Below are 21,117 nucleotides of genomic sequence, written 5' to 3'. Positions count from 1 at the left end.
TCAGGGAGGCAAAACAGAACCCAGGGGGAGTGAAGGAGGCTTATTGGAGAGTACCTGTGGGAAGTCCCAGCCCATTATTCAGTTTGGGACAGGATCCAAGGAAGAGTCATGGGGAACATTTTGTATAGGCTATTCTCTAAGAGCCTATTCATAATCAACCATCTATCTTGTGGTCAGCCAAGTTCCTGAAACACAGAGCTCACAACCAAGATGACCTGCACTCTTGGTTCTGCTCAGTTTTAACCCCTTCAAAACCATCCTGAAAAATAAAAGAACTATGGGTGTTCTCAGCATTTCAATGTGTGTTACTGAACTATAGTAATAAAACCCACATGGCATGGCATAAAAAATAGACACATTGTTTAAAGGAATCGAACTGAAGACTGAGATATAAGTATATACACCTATCTATGGACACTGGATTTTTGATAAAGAGGCCAAAAATACACACTGGAAAAAAGACAGCATCTTCCATAAATGGTACTGGTCTTGTAAGACCCCCCTCCCATGAAGGGAGGACCTCCCTCAAGCCTCAGGAATTTGCTGTCACCCAATAACTCACAAGACACCATTCTTGAAGCAACAGCAAGAGGTATATTTCAGGATCAGTCGACTGATGGTCAATTTGTAACCCATGCAGGGGCAGAGGAATTGACAAGACTGCCTGGTCAGGTGCGGTCTTATATAGGAGAACCCACAAATGGTAGAGGGGGGGTGAAGGGGTAACCAAGGAAACATGACATAAAATCAGTGGAAAGTCAGCTAGTTCCTGGAACCACCCAGATGACTTGCATCTTTCTTTGTGGTCAGGAATGTGTCTTCCTGCTTTGGGCCTTCCACATCCACAGGTGGATTCCCTTCCCTGAGGTCTAAGGAATGTTAATAAGTCCTTCCCTTCCTCTCTTGCATGTTAATCCAGCAAGTTTCCTCTGACTGAGGGATAATGTACCCCTCCCTGAATGTGAAATGTATCCCGGGCAGTGAAGGCCTAAACTCTTATATTTAGTTCCACATTCTTGGAACTAGTGAACCTGCATTCTTTTGCTCAGCTCTAAGGATCATAAGAGCTTTCTATATGTTTCATAAGTTTTCAATATCTTACAGTCTGACTGGATGGTTTCATGTAGAAGAATGCAAATAGATCCATACTTACCACTCAGCACAAAACTTAAGTCTAAGTGAATCAAAGACTTCACGATAATAACAGATACACTAAACTTTATGGAAGAGGAAGTGGGGGCAGGTCATCTTGCACTCATTGTCACAGGAGAATAATTTCTGAACAGAACACCCATAGTACAGGCACTAAGATCAACAATAAAATAAATGGAACCTCATGAAACTGAAAAGCTTCTGTTAGGCAAAGGACACCATCATTCAGACAAAGTGGGATCCTATAGAATGGGAAAAGATTTTTCTTAACTTCACATTCAATTGATAACTAGTACCCAAAATATATAAAGAACTTAAAAACCTAGCTATCAAAACCCCAAATAATTCAATTTTAAAATAGGGTACAGATCTCAACTGGAGGGCAAGGGAGGTGGGGAGGAATAGAGGGAGGTGAAACTGTAATCAGGGCATATTATATGAGAATGAAAGAGCCCCAAAAGGGGACCCTCACCGAAGACTGGACCTGTACGCCCCAAGGACACACGAGAGACCTTCTTGATGCAATTGCAGAGGAGGTTTAATGATAAGGGCCCTGGGGCCGGAACATATCTCATGCAGGAGATAGAGGTTCCGGCCCACAACCCAGGAAATTTGGGATATTTATGGGTAGGGGTTGGGGAGAGTGGGAAAATTTGGCATGCTTACATATGATTGGATATTTCAAAAATCAGCAACTTGCAGAAGCAGCTACGTGTGAGCTGGCAGGATGACTAGATACTTTTGACCATGAAACTTTGGACTTCTCAAAAAGGGGGAGAGAAAAGTAAACACTAGATGGCCCATTACTCACTTGGGCTTGTCTGGACTTGACTGGGCACATCCTAGCATGCCTTTTCATTTGGGTCACCCTGCCCCTTTATTATGACTATATTTAACAAATTGTTGGTGGTCTTTGCTGACCATGAATTTTTGTTATTGTTACAATGCTGCTTTCAAATTTTGTTCTCACAAGAAAAGAATCTATTTTGAATAAAAGCAGGAGAAAGAATTCATTCTCTCTTGAGCCAGAACTGTGGTTCTGAGTTTAGATACTGGGAGACTGTTTCTTCATTCTCCTCTGATATTATTCCTCTTCCTTATCTTCTTTTGATGGCCTATGTAGAGCTGCCTGAGAGACCTGGGAAATGAGGATCTTAAAGAAAGGAGTGGACTACAATCTAATGCTGTATAAAACTTTATTTCAGCTTCAATGTACTGTTATATATGAATGTAACAAGGAAAGGAATGATCTATGGAAGGTTGTTTGAATCCAGATACATATGATCAGAAAACATGTAAATAAACACTGGTATGCATATACTAAATATTAACAGAGCAGCCTTTTCCCAGAATTTCTAAGACTAGTGTTGCAGACCGTTCTGCCCCATGCTTGGTGCCAAAATGTCCCAGCTTGAGCTGCCCCATGCTTGGGGGCCAAAATGTTCCTGACCTCTCTGCTGCTCCGGTCCAAAGGTCAGAGTCTAGCAAGAGAGAGAGAGTGGGGGAAGAAGGGGAAGAGACTTAAAGAATGCAGACAAACCAGAGTGTATGGTCAAGTCTCCTTTACTGTCTCCCATTGACTCTATTGACTTCCTTGCAAGAAAATCTTGGGTATTTATAAGCACAAGCAGGGAAACACAGCTGAAGACACTTTACCACATGCACCTTGCAGCTGGGGTTACTAAACAGCAAAACAATATATGTGGGATAAGCAAGATGTTTGTCAGAATCTGCTCAGCTGTTGTAGGCTGTTGAAAAACAAGTCTCTAGTCAGGGTATATGGTTCGAGATGGCTGCAATGTCCATCTAGCCGCTTTCTGCTAAAAGATGGCTCCCAACAGACTAGACCAATTTAAACATAATTGGCATGCACATACTGTAGATATTCTGTGAATACATGAAAGCAAAGCAGAATATCATATGCAGATTCAGGGCACACTGAGAACAGGACTCAGTATATCCTTTCACCAGGTTGTGTTCTATAGGTATGAGCTGACATCCAAGAAGAATAAACAAGAAAAACAATCTAGGGAACAAAATGCACTTGAGGTAAAAAAAAAAGTCCTCTGCCTTTTTGTCTGGAGCCTCTCTCACAACTCCCTGAGGAACTGCTTGCCATGTGCCATTCTTTTGATAGTGTTCTGACATTCTCTCCCTCCCAGGGTCAGAAGTTCATTCTTTCTTAGAAACAGTTTTAGTGGTGGGATGTCTGCTTTTCTTCACTTGCTGTGGTAGTTTGAATATGTTTGGACCATGGGAAGGGACACACTTCCTCTACCAAGACTATCATTCCTCCAATAAGGCCACACCCCCTAATGGTGACACTTCCAGTGGGCCAAACATATTCACACCTCTATACCTGCTCTTCTCCTCCTGAGTCTCTGTGTTCTCCAATTTCATATCAATTTCAAAATTCACCTGGAGGTCAGAGGTGAGCACCAGGTAAGAAAGAACAACTCTCTTGTGGTAGGCATCAAAGATGAAGTTAGGCCAATCTGACCATGAATGGGGACTAGCCAGGTTAAGGTAAATCCAAACCTATTTTGCAGAAAGTCACTACTTTCTTTGTTAGTTTTACTATGTAAGTTTTTGTGTGAAGCAATGGCAAGGCCTTACTCTTGGCAAACACTCACCCTTGGCTCTCCTATCTACTATTCTTCTTTCTGCTTCCCTTCCATGATTCTCTTGTCAGTTCTCAGAACTTCAAACAAGACTTCATAGCAACCCACCTTAGTAACCCTTCCTCCTGATCTCTAGATTTAGCCAACATCCTGCTAGATAGATATTTTTAGAACCCCTAGTAACAGAAAGGCCTTGTGAGAATAACTTAGTTAGACCCCACAGCTACAGCTAGCTTTCTGCACCTGCAAAGCCCTCTTTCCTTTCCTACCCACCCCCATATCCTGTTTTTAGAGTATATAACCTGTGTGAGTAATAAAAATTTTGCCAGCTTGATCAGACTTCTTCACTTGCTGTGCCTTTTTATTTTCTCACACATCTCAGTTGTCTCCACAGGGTCTAAAGGTCCCATATGATTGTCCAGCTGGCCTAGACATTTTTAAATGGGATATTAATTTTATTTGTTCCAACACATGTAGGTAAAACAAAATCAAGACTTATATAGATAAACCAAACAGAAGCAAAATGAGAATTATTTTATTCTTACATTGTGATATCTTGAGGCTCTGTGGCCTGTAGTCATGCCCTCTACCTGTGGAGGGGCTAGTAGGGGCATTGTCCTACAAGACTAGAGGACTCCACTCTAGGGAGGTCTTTGGCCTCATATCAGAAGCCTGTATCAGGAGCCTGGAGTCTGGGAGTGTGGTGAAATGTATGTTGTTCCTTGCAGGGAACCCTGCTGACTTTCTGGCTATTTTGTGCTCGACCAGAAACCATGCTTTCCTTTTATGGTACTACACCTGTTGCTCATCAAGCAATCTCTAGAGTAGAGTCTGTGCAAGTTCCAAGGTACTACACAGCTCACTGCCCTCAAATATGGGCACCCCATAGTTACTAAGACTCCACCTTTGTGCTTGTAACCTGCTGACAGCACTACTGTCCTGTACTCTTTCAGTTTCCCAACAGGGAAAGCAGAATCCTGCAGCTACAGCTGTACCATGCTGAAAGTTAGGTGGTACACTTACACAATGGAGTATTACTAGGCTATTAAATATAATGAATTTGAGAAATTCTTAGGTAAACGGATGGAACTAGAAAATATCATTCTGAGTGAGGAAACCCAATCACACACACAAAAAAACACACACATGGTGTTTACTCACTGATAATCAGATATTAGCCCAAAAGCTTGAAATAGCCAAGATTCAACTCACAGACCACATGAAATTCATGAAGAAAGAAGACCTAGTGTGGATGCCTTGGTCCTATTTAGAAAGAGTAACAAAATACTCAAGGGAGCAAATATGGAGACAAAGTGTGGGACAGAAACTGAAGGAGGGGCCATCTAGAGACCATTCCACCTGGGTATTTATCCATGTGTAGTCATCAAAGGTAGATGCTGATGTGGATGTCAGGAAGTGCATGCTGACAAGAGCCTGATATACCTGTCTCCTTAGAGGTCTGCCAGAGTCTGACATACCCAGAGCCAGATGTTCACAGCTAACCACTGATTTGCTCAAAAGTTTCCCAATGGAGAAGTTAGAGAAAAGACTGAAGGAGCTGAAATGGTTGGTGGCCCAGGAGGAGAACAACAATACCAACCAACCAGAGCTCCCCAGGGTCTAAACCACCAGCCTGGGAGCACATAGGGACCCATGACTCCATCTGTATATGTAGGAGAGGATGGCCTTGTCGGGCATAGGTAGAAGAGGAGGAGATCCTTGGTCCCATGAAGGCTGAATATGGAGTGTGGGGGAGAATTCAAAGATGGGGAGTTGGCAGTGGTGGGGGTAGGTGTGGGCACATCCTCATAGAAGCAGGAGGAGGGGGAATGGGATAGGAGGTTCCTGGGTGGTGGTGGAAATGGGGTAAGGGACTAAATCTGGCATATAAATATAATATCCAATAAAAAAGCAAATGTATGATAATCTGGTTATAGATGTGACATTTTTATCTGTGCTGAAGCAAAGAGGAATTAAAGTGTTAAGTGTTAAAAAAAGAACTTGATGAAGAGTCGCTGATGTGAATACTAGGAATAAGTCTACTGGAGAGATCAAAACTCAAAGCCAATTAATTGATTTATCCTGAGGGATCATCAGCATAGGAGTCAGACACACAGGAACCAGGGAGTGGCTGAGTGCCCCGGCCCGCGGGGATTCGAGGAGACCTTAGGGAAGGGGGCGAACGAATGAAAGGACAAGAGACACAAAGAATGAGAGCAAGTCTGGGTTCTGATCAATCTCTGAAACTTTAATTTTGGGGGCAGGTTATAAAGACACAGCAAACCGGGAAGTTAGGGCGAGGGTCATTGCTTAGGGCTATCTTACTATGGAATCCTTACTGTCTAAGACTTTCCCACTGTCATAATCTTATCACCCTAGAGCATCCCACTGTCATAATCTTCTCCAAGGAAATGCCAGACGTTCTTTGGGTTCCTGGGACCTGAGACCTATGAATGTCCTTTCTTAACCTTGTACTGACTAGACTTTCTAAAACAGCAGGTAATTTCCTGGGTTTGGCTCCTGGCATCTGCTCCCTTTTAACAATTTTAAGCGAGGCTGGCAGGCAAATTCGGACATTAAGAAATATCATTGGCAGATAATTGGGCATTGACCAAAGGGGGAAAGCATTGACCTGATCCTCCCAGTATCATTTGTAATGGTGTCTTTTTGGGGAGGAGAGGGTTATTTGTCTCATGGACCATGTAGGATATTGAGGGTCTTAGTCGGCTCCTTTGAGACACAAGAAATCAACACCAACCTCTATGCAATCAGGTTTGCTTTTCAGGGGACTCAGAAGCGGACAATTTGGGTCCTCCCCCTGCGGTACCTCGTCATGCACCCCTTGCAGGTACCCACGTTGTGTCCGTGCCATGCCGAACCAAAGTGCACAGATCTGAGTTCTATGCAGCTCCTAAAGGAGATGTGTCAACGCAAGGCTCAGCCAAGCCTCTATCAGCCGAATCAAGTCTATGATAATGCACTTGTAGGGGTTTAGATGCCAAGGAGTCAATTTGTTGTTTTATAAAGCCAGTGAGTCTGTTAAAGGCCCACGGGTGGAAAGCCGAAAGGCGAAAGGGACTGATCACAGGGCCCAGGATGGAAGGGAGAAGGGTAGTAAGCCAAGGAGAGGCAGAAAACTAGTTTTTCTTGTTCTCACTGTTTCTTCTGACATTCTAATCTCTTTCTGATCTTGACCACACTATCTCTAACTACCCCAGTTTAGTCAGTATAAAAACAGCATTCCTCCTTGGGGGGTGGCACAGAGCCCCTCTTGCTGAAGGAAAAGCAGATGAGAGATTTTTCTCTGATGCCAATCTCCAGCTGTTCGATGTCCTTGTCAATGGCCAGTCAGGGTTCTGAGTAGTACAAGTCCCGAGGCCTGCATCAGGATCAGAACTTCCAACAGAGGATACCATGGGTGGCTCATTTTTATCTGGAAAGGAAAAAGAAGGGAATTCTCAGGGAGATTTCTCTTCCCTGGATTTCAATTGTTATCCATTTTATCTACAGTTGGGTCTGGCTTTGTGGAGGTATCTGTTTTGCCAATCTTTCTGGCAGCCATCTAGCTTCGACTTTTTTGATATCAAACAGACATATCGATCCTCGGCCCCATGTGGGAACTGAATCTAGGCTGTTCCATTTAAAGGTAAAAAGGTCCTTCCATATAACTGTGGCATAATTTTTATTAGTCTTAAGGTGTCAGAGGTGATCGGCAGCAGATTTGCCATGAGCGTCCAGATTTAGAAAATTGAGAACAACAAGGCATGATGGAGAATATTTCTAGGAGACCCCTTCTGGGGGTATAACTCCCAATCTTTGGTTTTTTTAAAAGCCAGTTTTTTTTTAGTTTCTTGCAAAACCAGGGCAGAAGCAACAGTAGCTGCTCCTTCCACACTCAGAGAGTTATAAAGATATTATTTTAAAGTTCTACAATACCTGTTTCACAATATCTTGTCCTTGAAGAATTTAAAAAATCCCAGTAATATGGGTAATATTAAATTGTCAACAAAACATCTCAAATGTCCAACTGCAATAACCAGTTCCATATTCTCTCTTAATCTGATATGGAACACCAAGCATAGAAAGATAATGTAGGCAGTAACTAATTACATTTTTAGTTGCTTCTCCTCTTAAAGCAGTTGCAACTAGAAAGCCTGAAAAGGTGTCAATTTACATGTACCTGTTTTAATTTTCCAAAATCAGAAATGGGTAACATCCACTTGCTATAATTGATTATGTATAAGTCCTCCAGGATTAACACCATTATCAAAAAATTAAGGACACAGAGAACAAGTTTTTGCAATTTGACTTGCACACTCTCTAGAAATATCAAATTATTGTCTCAAGGTATTACTATTTTGATGATATAAAGAATAAGATTGTTTGGCCAATTGTTACTGTGAGGCTTATAATCTGCCTGGTATACAAATCTGCTGTGGCATTGCCGTGGGGTCTAGGCAATCCAACATGAGCTCTTAAATGTCTTATAAAGATAAGAAAAAGTACATGTTTCTTAAATTAAGCTGTATTTATAAAATTTGAGAATTAGCAATATCTTAAAAATGAACAATTTTAAGCAATTATAAACCATGAGCTATAATATACTGGCTATGAGTATACAAATTGAAAGCTTGATTTTTCAACATTTCAAACAGTGGCTACAGCACATAATTCAATTATTTGTGCTGAAGCAGGGGGAAACTTAAGAAAATGAACATGTGATCCAATTATATATATAGTCTTCCCATTAGGTGGGCTGTCTGTAAATATTTTCTGCCTTCGAATATTTTCTGGAGCAACAAGCACTCCCCAAAAATTTAAAGCTCGTTGTATGAGCACAAAGGCTTGCATTAAAACTCCTTCAGAGAGATCAACTAATAAAATACCATGCAATGAACAATATACTGAAAGATTCAAACTCTTAACTCAAGTGTGAGAGTTCTTAATCCGGGCCTATTTCTTGAGGCCTGGCCCAACGATTATCCTTCCTGTACTGAGGACAAATTCCAGGGGCACTCCTGCTTCCAGACAGCACTTCTGCTGTCTGTCTATGCCTCTATTTTTTGGACAGTCTTTCCGAAAATGACCCATGTCCTCATACCTAGAACAATCCTTATCACCTCAGTGCTGTGAAAGCATAGCTTGGACTAAAGTTAGCATTCTCATAAGCCAAATGTGTAAAAAACAACTCCTGCCTGGGGTCTCTAAAATTTCTACCAGCCCTTTTAGCAGCCTATCTACAAATTCCTAAAATGGTTTATCAGAGCCGTGTGTGTTCTAGATAAAACTCCCACTGGGATCTCAGTTTAACTATATTTTTTAGTTTCTTTTGCAATATAAGAGTGTAACCATAATTTTGGGAAACAAAACCGATTTTTAACAATATAAACAATTTATTTTCTCTAAAATCAATACTAAGTACATTACTTTCATGTTACTAAGTTTGGCTGTCAGTTCTTATGTATGAATGCATGATAGTGCAGCTTTTAATACCTCTTAAAGAGACACTGTTTTAAATCCTATCTTTATACATCTGGTTTCTGAATGACTCCAATCCTGAGTTACCAGTTTTAAGCCAACTTTCTGTTACCAAAGTTGCAAAAAAATTTTTAATCATACCCAATAACTTATAGGCAAATAATCTATATCCAAGACATGCAGAACATTTTATACTTTTAAAAGCAGTCCGAAGCAAAAATGAAGTGTACATATATTTACATATATTTAGACTAAACAAATTTTTCTTGCTTTTTCTAGCTGTAATTTCAAGAGAAGCACCTTGTCACCTGCTGAACCCAGTAATCATAGTCACAGATTTTTCTAGGAGAAACATCTATTAGCTCCTTACCATAGAAGCCATAAAAAAACTTGCTGGCCCCTTTAAGAGCAGCTTTTATATCTCCAAAGGCCAATTGAAACTGCTTTTTATTTTTACTTTTTCTTCTCTCTCTCTCTCTCTTTCTCTCTCTCTCTCTCTCTCTCTCTCTCTCTCTCTGAAGCTACTTAAAAACTAAATCAAGGGCTGAACAACCAGCAGATAAAGTTTTAACCATTTTCTTTTAAACATGAAACATGGAACAACATTCAAGTAACGAAACAAAAACACAGACATAAACTGACAGACATGGACAGATTGGTGCACCAAGGACAAAAAATAGACATAGAGAGCAGTACTGAGGGTCTCTCCCAGAGGAGCCAGAGAAAAAGCAGGACAGTCTCCTGATTTTCTCCTGCTCTCAGGAGGGCTCTAAAATCGCCTTTTTCTTTTCTTTTGTTAACACGGCCGGAGAGTGGACAACTGCATTAGCCCTTTCTCTCCCTCATCTCCAAGGTTTAATGTTTTTATCTCCTTAGGAGGTGTAGCATTTTTTTTCCATCAATAGTCTCCTCTTGGGGAAACATCGACAAATATCACCAATGAAATCTTTTCTATTTGGGAAAAGGGAAAAAATTCTATTCTATCTCTATTTCTATCTTCTATTCTAACTCTCTATTCTAGCTCTATTCTAACTAACCTAACTCACTATTCTAACTAACTCTATTCTATTTGTCTTTTCTATTTGGGAAAAGGGAAAAAAAAATCTATATTCTAACTCTCTATTCTAACTCTATTCTAACTAACTTAACTAACTATTCTAAACTAACTCTATTCTATTTGTCTTTTCTAAGATCCTTTTTTCTTAACCCTTACTCCTCGTGCCTTGAGGGACTCCTTGAGACCCTTTAAGAACAAATCATGTTTGCTCAATCCTTGTCCCATAATTGCGTTGCTTTTTCTTACCTTCACTGGATCAATCTCACAGGCGGGTGACTCTGTGGTGATCACAATGCGGATCTTCTCTCTTCTCTCTGGAGAAGCGTTGATCCTATGCTTTCGGGACGTCCCTGTGGAAGCAATGTTCGATTGGACCCCGACCCACAAGACCACACATCGGGCGCCAAGTGCCCCAGCCCGCGGGGATTCGACGAGACCTTAGGGAAGGGGGCGAACGAATGAAAGTGAAAGGAAGATGAGAGGAAAACCCGGCCGCCATACAGAATAGACTACTCCAGACCACGTGGTTCCAAGGGGGGAAGGTTTATTCAGGGAAAGGGCAAAGGTGGGGAGAGATAGGTGGGAGAGATAAGAGGTTAAAGAGGGTGCGAGTCCGGTGTACTGCCTGTTTTATATGGGCAGTGACGTAGTATCTCCCAGGTAAAGGTGAGGGAGCCAGGTGGATTCTGGGAGCGTGGGGCTGTTCCCTCGGCAATGATGTGGGGGTCGCCTAGAAGTGGGAGTCGCCTAGAAGTGATGTCACTGGGTTCGGAGGCTGATACCAACATACCTCCCTTTTTCTTATTATAAAGAAGAGAAGAAAAGTGGAGGGGAAGTCGATGGTGAAATGGGGAGTTGGGGCGGAGTGTCTCTTAAACTACTTCCTGCTGTGTAGGGGCGTAGTCTATTGTGGGGAGTAGCTGGCCTTCACCATCGGGGTCCACTCGGTAGATACGTGTATCAGGTTCCTCTGTGGACAGCGGCTGGTAATCCTGTAACAGGAAGTTCCTTAAAAACAGCATTCTTCCTAGTAGAGTCCAGTAACTGGATGACAACAGGAGAATGGTGTTTAGCAACAGAGGGGTTCTGGACGTCCCAAACTCGGGGGTCCACCTGAGAAGCTTTAAGGGAAATAACATGTTAGTGTTAGTAGGTTGACTGGCTAGAAGAAGGAGCAGAGGAACTGCTGGCGAGCTTGGGTTTAGGTGAATTGGGGGAGCAAAGGAAATAGAGGCTCCCAACTTAGCTAAAATATCTCTTCCCAATAAGGGGACAGGACATGTAGGCACTACCAAAAAGGAATGGGTGAGAGGTACACCCCTAAAAATGCAATTAAGTGGGGGAGTCTGGTGAGGAAGGTAAGGTTGTCCTCCTACCCCGACAATAGGAAAACGCGAAGGTGAGGTGGGTCCCCAAAACTCCGTCAGGACCGAGTAAGTGGCCCCAGTATCCAAGAGAAAAGAGATGGGTTTTCCACATACCATAATATCTACCCGAGGCTCCCTGCTAGTGATAGGCGTGGTCGGGTCGAGAGAGCTCGGGCCCAGTCAGTCCTCCATAGCCAATCCTAGAAGGTCAGCTGAAGGGTTTTCTGGGAGTGATGTCCCCCTGTTCTGAGCAACATGAGGGCAATCAACAGCCCAATGTCCCTTCTGATGGCACCTGGGGCACGGTCCCCTTGGTTTGCTAGGGTTGGGGCAAGCCCTCGCCCAATGACCTTGTTGACCACATTTATGGCAGGGGCCAGGTGGTCCCTGAGTCTTCAGGGACCAGGAGTCTGGGGTAGTGGCTGAGGCTGGTCGGATAGCCTTTGCCAGCATATGGTATTTTTGTTTTCGGGCTTTCTCATCCCTCTCATGGTACACCTTAAAGGCCAACACCAAGACTTCTGCCTGTGGAGTTAGGGGCCCCCTCTCCAATCGCCTAAGTTTAGCTTTTATGTCGGGGTAGCTCTGGGAAAAAAAGTAGGTCATCAGAAGTTGCTTACCTTCCGGATTTTCAGGGTCCAGATTGGTATACTGTAATAAAGCCTTTGTAAGGCACTCCAGAAACTGGGACGGGTTTTCCTGTTTGTCCTGGACAACCTCTTGGAGTTTTTCAAAGTTTACTGGCTTTAAGGCTGCCTTTCTTAGGCCTGCCAAAAGACATGTTATAAATCTATCTCTAGCTAAGATACCACCTGCGGAATTGTAATCCTGGTCAGGAACCGCCTCAGATCTGATTGGATATGTTCCGTCTGTCTGATGAATCTGATCTGCATGCGTTTTTGCCTCTTCCCAAACTCGCCTGCGTTCATCAGGAAGTAAATTGTTAGTGAGAATCATATGAACATCATGAAAAGTCAAGCTATAAGACTGAGTGATGTACTGGAACTCTTTAATAAAGGCAGAGGAGTTAGAGGTATAGGAACCCAATCTGTTCTCTATTTGAGAGAGTTCACTTAGTGAGAAAGGAACATGTACTCTGACAAGGCCGTCTACTCCTGCCACTTCCCTCAGGGGAAGGACAGATGCTGGTTTAGGTGTCCCTGGAGGAGAAGAAATTGGAGGTTTGGCTGTGGCCCTAGAAAGTATGATAGGAGGAGTAAAGGTTGGAGCCAACACAGGGCGATTACCATGGCCTGCAGCTGGTGCAGAGGGAAGGGAGGGGTCTGAGGAGGTTGAGTTAGTAGGCTCTGAGGTATCATGGGTTTTTGGCGGCATGGAAACAGGTCTGCGACGGAAGGGGGGTGGTTCGTCAGCTGGATCTAAGAGTGTTGCGTTATCTAATGGGGGTTGGGGAGGTTCCATTGCTAAAAGGACCTGGGGAGTGGAACAGGCAGAACACATGGAGGGATTAGAGCGGAGGTAGATGAATGATTGGATATAGGGGACTTCTTTCCATTTACCAGACTGCTGTATGTATGTGTGAAGACCCTTTAAAATAATTGGATCTAGGGTGCCATTAGGTGGCCATTTTAAACCATTATCTAGAGGATACCGGATCCAAACTTCATTGCAGAGATGTATCAATTTGGAAGGCCTCAATGCAGGCGTTAATTTTAGAGATCTGAGGTTTTTAAGGAGACAACCCAGTGGGGAGTCTGAGGGTGCGGCCGAAGACAATGTAGTACCCATTGGGTGACAGGGAGGGTTTACCGAGCTAACGTATCGGCGTCCCGATAGAAAGGCGGTAAGAAATCAGCCAACAGCCTAGGTAACCAGGTCATCACGAGGTTACCCAGGGGGCTAGCACAAACTCCCGGAGTTCTGCGGGAAGCAATTTACCCTGGTACCAGGCTTTCCACAGCTGCTAGAGCTAATTGGAAGGGAGGGTGTAAATTGCTTTCCAGGGGAGGGAAGTCACCCAGTGGCCAATGTCCTAAATAGTGGTTCGGCTAGGAGGCTAGTCTTAGGGACTAGGCAGACAAATGGCAACACCTCTCCGACCAAGAAAGGCTGGACAGACCTTATTTGGACGGCTAGGGTCCCTCCCAGCCAATTAGAATTTCCTTACCAATAAGCCGGTGTGTGTTTGAAGAAATATGCAGTCTGGTATCAGGAGAGTGGTACCACGAGGTCTGTCTGTGGGCCTAAGCCACCTGGCGGAGTGCCACGTGGTGGGCCACAGGCTTAGCTAATCTGTAGCAGCGGCGGAAATTTATGCTGTCCGTGATAGCAGGGATGGAGCTTAGCAGCAGCGGTGGGGATGTCGGTGGCAGCTCAGAGCAGTGGCGAGTGCAGGGCGGTTGCACGCAGTGGGCAGTGGCTTGGGCTGCGCCGGCAGCAGCCCTGTCAGGCTCGTTCCGGTGCCGCGGGAGTTGGCGGCTGAAGCGGCGGCGCGGTGGCTGCGGCTGCGGGCCGAGCAGCGTCCGCAGTTAGGGGGAGCGGTCCCGAAGTATTCGAACTTGGCCGATGCACCAATGAAAGGAAGATGAGAGGAAAACCCGGCTGCCAGTACAGAATAGACTACTCCAGACCACGTGGTTCCAAGGGGGGAAGGTTTATTCAGGGAAAGGGCAAAGGTGGGGAGAGATAGGTGGGAGAGATAAGAGGTTAAAGAGGGCGCGAGTCCGGTGTACTGCCTGTTTTATATGGGCAGTGATGTAGTATCTCCCAGGTAAAGGTGAGGGAGCCAGGTGGATTCTGGGAGCGTGGGGCTGTTCCCTCAGCAACGATGTGGGGGTCGCCTAGAAGTGGGAGTGGCCTAGAAGTGATGTCATTGGGTTCGGAGGCTGATACCAACACAAAGGACAAGAGACACAAAGAATGAGAGCAAGTCTGGGTTCTGATCAATCTCTGAAACTTTAATTTTGGGGGCAGGTTATAAAGACAAAGCAAACCGGGAAGTTAGGGCAAGGGTCATTGTTTAGGGCTATCTTACTATGGAATCCTTACTGTCTAAGACCTTCCCACTGTCATAATCTTATCACCCTAGACCATCCCACTGTCATAATCTTCTCCAAAAAAATGCCAGAAGTTCTTTAGGTTCCTGGGACCTGAAACCTGAGACCTATGAATGTCCTTTCTTAACCTTGTACTGACTAGACTTTCTAAAACAGCAGGTAATTTCCTGGGTTTGGCTCCCGGCAGCTGAGCTGATTGAATCACTGCAGTTATTTCTGTGTCCTTTAAATTGTTTGTCTAAGACTTGAAGAACTGGAGACGTGAGAGGTGTAGGCAGAGTTTTCACCTCATTTTACATAAGGGCAGTATTAATAGACCCTAATGTTTGATATCTCTTGAATATATGCTGCAGCCCTTAGAAAACAACAAAATCTCTCCCTTTTAGGAAAGGCAGAAAAAGTATGGCAGTTCCAAGTCCAAGTTCCAAGAGGACAGAACTCACCAGTGGAGGATGCAGATTGTGAGATATTGATAAGCTGAATCCTTCCAATTAAAGTGATTGAATTGAGAACCATTTAGGATATTCCTTAAGTGACTATGAAAAGTCTAAGGAGAATTTCCTGAGGGGAAGTACAAGACCATAAACCAAATTGGAAGGGGTCATCACAAGGTCTGTAGGTGAGATCTGTGTAACACACTAGAAAGAAGAAAGCTATCTTCAGAGGGTTGGGGCTCTGCTTCCTGCCCACCATATAGGAGTTCTTCCACATGCCTTACATTTTGTGAACCCTCAGACTTCTGACAAGTTAAGGAAAATATAGCTTCCCTGATCATGTTTATGTCAGGAATCCATGTAAGACCAGCAGATGGGTAAATAATAGCTGTTCAGAGATTGACATGATCCCTTCATTTATGGAAGATTGACTCCAGTAAGCAAAGTACACTGGTGATGGCTATTCTTCCTGTCTGGACTACCTGTGGACTTAAGTAATATACAAGACTGGAGAGCATGCCTTTTAAAATTATTTTTATTAAGTTGAAGTAGATAGATCCAGTTCAAATACAGACTCTTTGAGTAGAAAAACACATACCTTTAATCAGAGTCTTGAGGCAGGAAAACACACACCTTTAATCCAGATCTTGAGACTAGAAGACACACCCTTGGCCACACCTTCTGCTGGTGGTCTATATAAGAACATAGAAGAAGGAAGCTTTGTGTGTTTTCCTGTTTGCTCTCATCTTAGTAGCAAGTCCACTTCTCCTTGGCATTAGAACCTACTTCTTCAGAAACCCTGTATATAGTGAAGAATCCTTGGTTCATCAAACATTGTGGTCTAATTTCAAGCTTTAGCTATTGTTATATTAGCTGGATCTCACCCTACAGGTTTTTCTCATACACCCCCTTTCTCTTTATGTAGAGAAATTGATTGTGCACATTTTCCAAAGTACCCTGACTAATACAACACACCTGTCCCAGCCTGAGGTGCTGCTCCAGTCCTTGGGTCAGGGTCTAGCAAGAGAGACAGTGGGGATGAAGGGGAAGAGATTCCAAGAATGGAGACAAGACAGAGGTTCTGATCAATCTCATATATTGAAAGGAAATCTGGGTATTTATATGCGTTTGCCACGTGTCTCGTAGGCATGGATACCACGTGCAACTTGCAGGTGTGGATACTGTGTGCATCTTACAGGCATGTATAATGTGGATAGCAAGTGAGCCTTGCAGCTGGGGGCACTAAACAGCAAAAGAAGATATGTGGGAAAAACAAGATATTTTTCAGCATGTGCTCAGCTGTGGTAGGCTGTTGAAAAACAAGTTTCTTGTCAGGGTATATGGCTTCAGATGGCTGCAAAGATGATTGCCACTTTCTGCTAGAAGTTGGTTCCCAACACACACCTGAAATGAGAATGTACAAAATTTTCCAAACTCTTCTATTGTTGGGAAGAAGGGAGGGAGGGAGGTATACACACACACACACACACACAGAGAGAGAGAGAGAGAGAGAGAGAGAGAGAGAGAGAGAGAGACCGACTTACAGTGACTATGGGTCTGTATTGTTTCCTGTAAAACAAATATTGAAGCCTAGAGCAAAAATTGCATAGAAAAACAGCACCATAGAATGGCCTGTTTAGGAGAAACTGAAACTAAAATCTAAGGAGTATCTATAATTGTATCCTACAGGGTGAAGTGTAAGTAACTTCTACTTCTTCTCAGATCAAATTTAACCTCAAAAATAACTCCAGCAGAAATGTCAGGGGATTTGGAAGACACAACCTGGGGCTATGCCCATATCACTGTTCAGAAATTCTGCTACGAGTGGACCATTATTAACTTTTCATTTTGCATGGAGGGAATTTAGAAAAGGATTACAAGCCCAGTGTTCTCAATAGAGTACAAAGACAAAGTAGCATGGTGTTTGAGAGTACTTCCAAACAGGGGTGACAAAGAAAGAAAAGATTACCTGTCAGTTTACCTGGTGTTGCTCAGCTGTCCCGAGATCCCAGTTTGGGCAAAGTTCTAGTTGTGGATAATAAATGCCAAAGGAGAGAAATATCAGAGTATGAAGAGACCCACTGTGGTAAGCTTTCAGAAAAACCAACACTGGGGAGTTAAAAAGTTCATCCTTTGAGATTTTCTCCTCTCTCATCCCTATTGGCTTCTCCCTGAAGACCAGCTCATCCTCTGCTGCAAGGTGAACATAGTAGAAGCCTTCTTCAGCATTCCTGGATAGAACATGACACCTGCAATCCAGGATCCAAGGCATGTGTTGACACATGACCTAGGGGACCTGTGGGAGAATTCCCTGTTCACAGACTGCTGCCTGTTGGTAGGTGGCCATGAATTTAGGGCTCACAAGGCCATCCTAGCAGCTTGCTCTCCAGTTTTCAGAGCCATGTTTGAACATGAAATGAAAGAGAGCACTAATGAACCACATTGAGATCTATGACCTGGATCCCTAAGTCTTCAAGGAGATGATGGGCTTCATCTACCCAGGAAGGCATCACACTTCCACAGCCACTTTCTGGCCACTGGTGTGCTGGCAGCTGCTGACAGGTATGGCTTAGAGGGCTTGAAGGTCATGTGTGAGGATGCACTCTGCAGGAACCTCTCTGTGGAGAATGCTGCACACATTCTCATCCTGGCTGACCTCCACTGCACAGAGCAGCTGAAGACTCAGGCTATAAAGTTCACTGCACTTCATGCTTCTCACATCTGAGACTTTGGGGTAGAAATCAATGGTGGAGTCTTATTCCTACTTCATGGCTGAAGCATTCCACTTCATGATTTCTGCAGTGTTCTTTCTTGCAGCCTTCACACAAATGCCTAAAGTGAGAGGGCTTGTTAGCTATGACCTACACCTGTCTTCCAACAGTAACAACTAGTGTTGTTGCCAATGAATTCTGGTTAGAGTGCAATATTGCTGGCACATTTACAGTGAATTGGGAAAAGGCAGCATAGTGGCTCAGGATTAACAACACCTGTAATATGTTCAAATGATGGGTGGATGGAAAGCAACACTGGAGTCTGGGACTCTCTTCCTGACATCTACCCTGTTGATGTTCTTGTTTGATTTTTGTCTGGTGTCTAGGAAACCAGGATTCAATATATGTGCTGGCCCTAAGCACAGCCCAACAGAGTTTCTTCAGAGAAACATGTCTGTATTGGACTGAGTAGAAGAGATGACCTGGGCCCAGAGGATAAGAAACAAAACCTGAATGTTTACTTATCACAGAAGAAAAGACAATGAAGACTTTCTGTTTAAGGACTCAGAACTCAGCTGCAAAAGCAATTACTGCTCTCTCAGAGAACTCTTGTTCAGTTTCCAGCACACACAGGAAAGCTTTCAACCATCTGTAACTGGTGATCCAGAGCATCTGAGACCCTCCTCTGGTCTCCTGGGCCACAAACAGCTCTGTAGACAAAACCTTAACCTAATAAAATATAATAGAAATAAACTTTTGAAATTAGTCTGTGGTTTCCAGAGATGTTTATTTTCAGAATAGTCATGTGTAGTCCAATCAGCAAAGCTAAGCTGTGGATGTTTCTACAGACCCCTCTCTGTCCAAAAGTATTAGAAACACCCTGTCTTTCTTCTTGGAATTTATTTTTGGCAAATGAGACCTCCATCATCATGCTGTATGACAACTCAGAAGAGTAGACCAAAGTGGAGGGATTCTACTCCTCCTGTAAGAGATATGTTGGTGGTTGAAGTCATGCAAAAATATTTTATGTGTTTGTGGTGGATAGCCCTAGCCTCTTGTTGTCATGGTAACTCCACTCCTGGGAGGGGCTGCGAAGGAGGAGTGAATCTTGTAAACCTTCTGTCCAATCAAATTTGTTAAATAAAGGCTACAGCCAGTGATTGGGCAGTAGAAGAGGAGTGGGAGGAGCCAGAGGCAGGAAAAGAGGGGAAGACGAGAGGAGAGAAGGCGGCGTGGCGCGGAGTTGGCAGTTGGTCGAAGCTAGAGGGCAGTTGGTGGAGAGAGAGAAGACGAAGACCACCTAGGAAACCGCAAGTTGTTAAGAGCTCTCTTAGCCGGGAAAATAGTGTAGTTTAATGGTAAATCTGCCCAATCTAGGCATGCAGCATTCATTTGATACTTATTGACTTGTGTCATTATTCTATGGACTCCCTATGGGCAAGAGATTTACCGCAACAAATTGGCGCCCAACATATTATTTAGGACTCAACTAACTTGAGATGAAAGAACAAAAGAAAGGTTACAAAGTACAAAAACTTCCCCAATGGCCAAGATCAGGAGCAGCACTCAGCTTACAGCTGGGCTTGCTCACTGCCCTGTGAAAACTGAAAGAAGGGTCTTCCGAAAATTCAACAGTGAATCAAAAGTTATTGTAGCCAGAGCAGTAGGTCATTTAAATTAAAAAATTAAATTAAAAAAAGGTGAATAGACACAGATAAATAGATGTAAAAGGTTTTAAGGTTGGGAGGAGTAAATTGCAGGCTGCTCTGAGTCAAGAGAGCCAAACAGATAAATAGAAAGGTTAGAGTAACGAATTGTAACGAGGGACTGCTGATCCTAGAAAATAGCTGCCTGCGAGGTAGTGTTCAGATAGAAACAGTGAATTGAGGGCTCCAGACCAGATAATTTTTTAATATAAAAAAAAGAAACATATTTTGATACTTAAGATGACAAAAACAATGGATATCTTTTGGGCTTTATATGATGATATTTCAAATGGTTTGACAGAAATCAACTTAGGGAACACTTCATTATTTATCAGTATTACTATATTTATTTTTTTGATATTCTATGTCTTCTCAAAAGACAGAGCTCTAGATAAAAAATTCTTTGCCTTAGAAAACATGATCGAACAGAGCATGCAACAGCTCACAGATCAGATGGATAAACAGACAGAAAATAATAAGGAATGGAAGCAGGGCTTAAAACAGAAGTTACAGGAGCTAGAAAAGATGATCAAACAGAGCATACAACAGCTCACAGATCAGATGGAGAAACAGATAGAAAATAATGAGGAATGGAAACAATTACAATATAAAAAAACATATGAAGCATGTATACAAACCTTAAGGGAGGAATTTAAAATTTCAGCTGAGGAAAATACTGAGGTTAAGGCAGAAGTAAATAGAGAAAGTCAACCAAGAGTTATTAGAAAACACACCTTGGTCTATCCGGTTACGGTACAACAAAGACCTCCAAATGTTGTTTACCCACAGGGTTATGAGGATTTGAATGGCAACCTGTGGATGTGTTAGATCTGAGAAAATTTAAGGAGAGTGTCACTAATTTTGGTATGCACTCACCATTTGTTAAACAAATTCTGACTTCTTGGGCTATTAAAAATAGAATAATCCCCCAAGACTGGAAAGATATGGCAAGAGCTATATTAGAACCTGCCGCAAATTTACAATGGTTTGCATGGTGGAGAGATGAGGCGAGGGAGATAGCACGACAAAATAGAGCCAGAGGAAGAGAGATTTCCGTAGACCAACTGCTTGGTGAAGGTCGTTTTGCTGAAATAGAGGTGCAGGCTGTATATGATGAAGAAACTCTGGCATTGTGTAGATTGTCAGCCTTAAATGCCTGGGACAAAGTTGCAGAATCCGGGAAGAGACTTGAACCATTTACTCAAGTCATACAAGGGCCAAAAGAAACCTTCCCTGACTTTTTACAAAGGCTAACCTCAGCTGTTGAAAGGAGTATATCAGATTCAGTAGCAAGAAAGGCAATAATTGAGTCTTTAGCCTTTGAAAATGCAACTGCTGAATGCAAGGAAGTAATCAGACCACTGAGGGCAAGGTCAGCATCAATAGATGAATGGATTAGATACACAGCTGATGTTGGATCTCACTCAGCTGATATGTCATTAATAGGAAAAACTGCAACTAGAAACCTAGAGATGACCCAAGATTTCAAATGTTTTAATTGTGGTAAATGGGGTCGTCTCAGAAATGACTACAGGACAAATCAAAATAATACAAAATGGGGGCCTAGGCCTTCT

The 21,117-nt window shown here is 43.1% G+C and overlaps 1 protein-coding gene across 3 annotated transcripts; it reads right to left on the bottom strand.

The window, feature by feature from the left end:
* Positions 1 to 6,317: 6,317 nt before the first annotated feature.
* On the bottom strand, positions 6,318 to 14,241 carry LOC143442043 (uncharacterized). Of its 3 annotated transcripts, XM_076932840.1 has the most exons (3): positions 10,746 to 14,241; positions 10,555 to 10,658; positions 6,318 to 7,206 (listed from the first exon to the last, which is right to left on the bottom strand). In XM_076932840.1, exon 1 carries the CDS (start codon positions 13,422 to 13,424, stop codon positions 11,856 to 11,858), a length of 1,569 nt encoding a protein of 522 aa, XP_076788955.1. In that variant the 5' UTR covers positions 13,425 to 14,241; the 3' UTR covers positions 6,318 to 7,206; positions 10,555 to 10,658; positions 10,746 to 11,855. The 3 variants fall into 3 exon arrangements, with proteins under 3 accessions (XP_076788955.1, XP_076788953.1, XP_076788954.1); XM_076932838.1 differs by having other exon boundaries at positions 10,555 to 14,241; XM_076932839.1 differs by having other exon boundaries at positions 6,318 to 10,658.
* Between the last annotated feature and the right edge of the window lie 6,876 nt (positions 14,242 to 21,117).

Source organism: Arvicanthis niloticus, chromosome 4 (genome assembly GCF_011762505.2).
Source record: "Arvicanthis niloticus isolate mArvNil1 chromosome 4, mArvNil1.pat.X, whole genome shotgun sequence".
Lineage (NCBI taxonomy): Eukaryota > Metazoa > Chordata > Mammalia > Rodentia > Muridae > Arvicanthis > Arvicanthis niloticus.
Note: the sequence above shows the minus strand (reverse complement) of the source record. Positions and strands in the feature narration are given on the sequence as shown.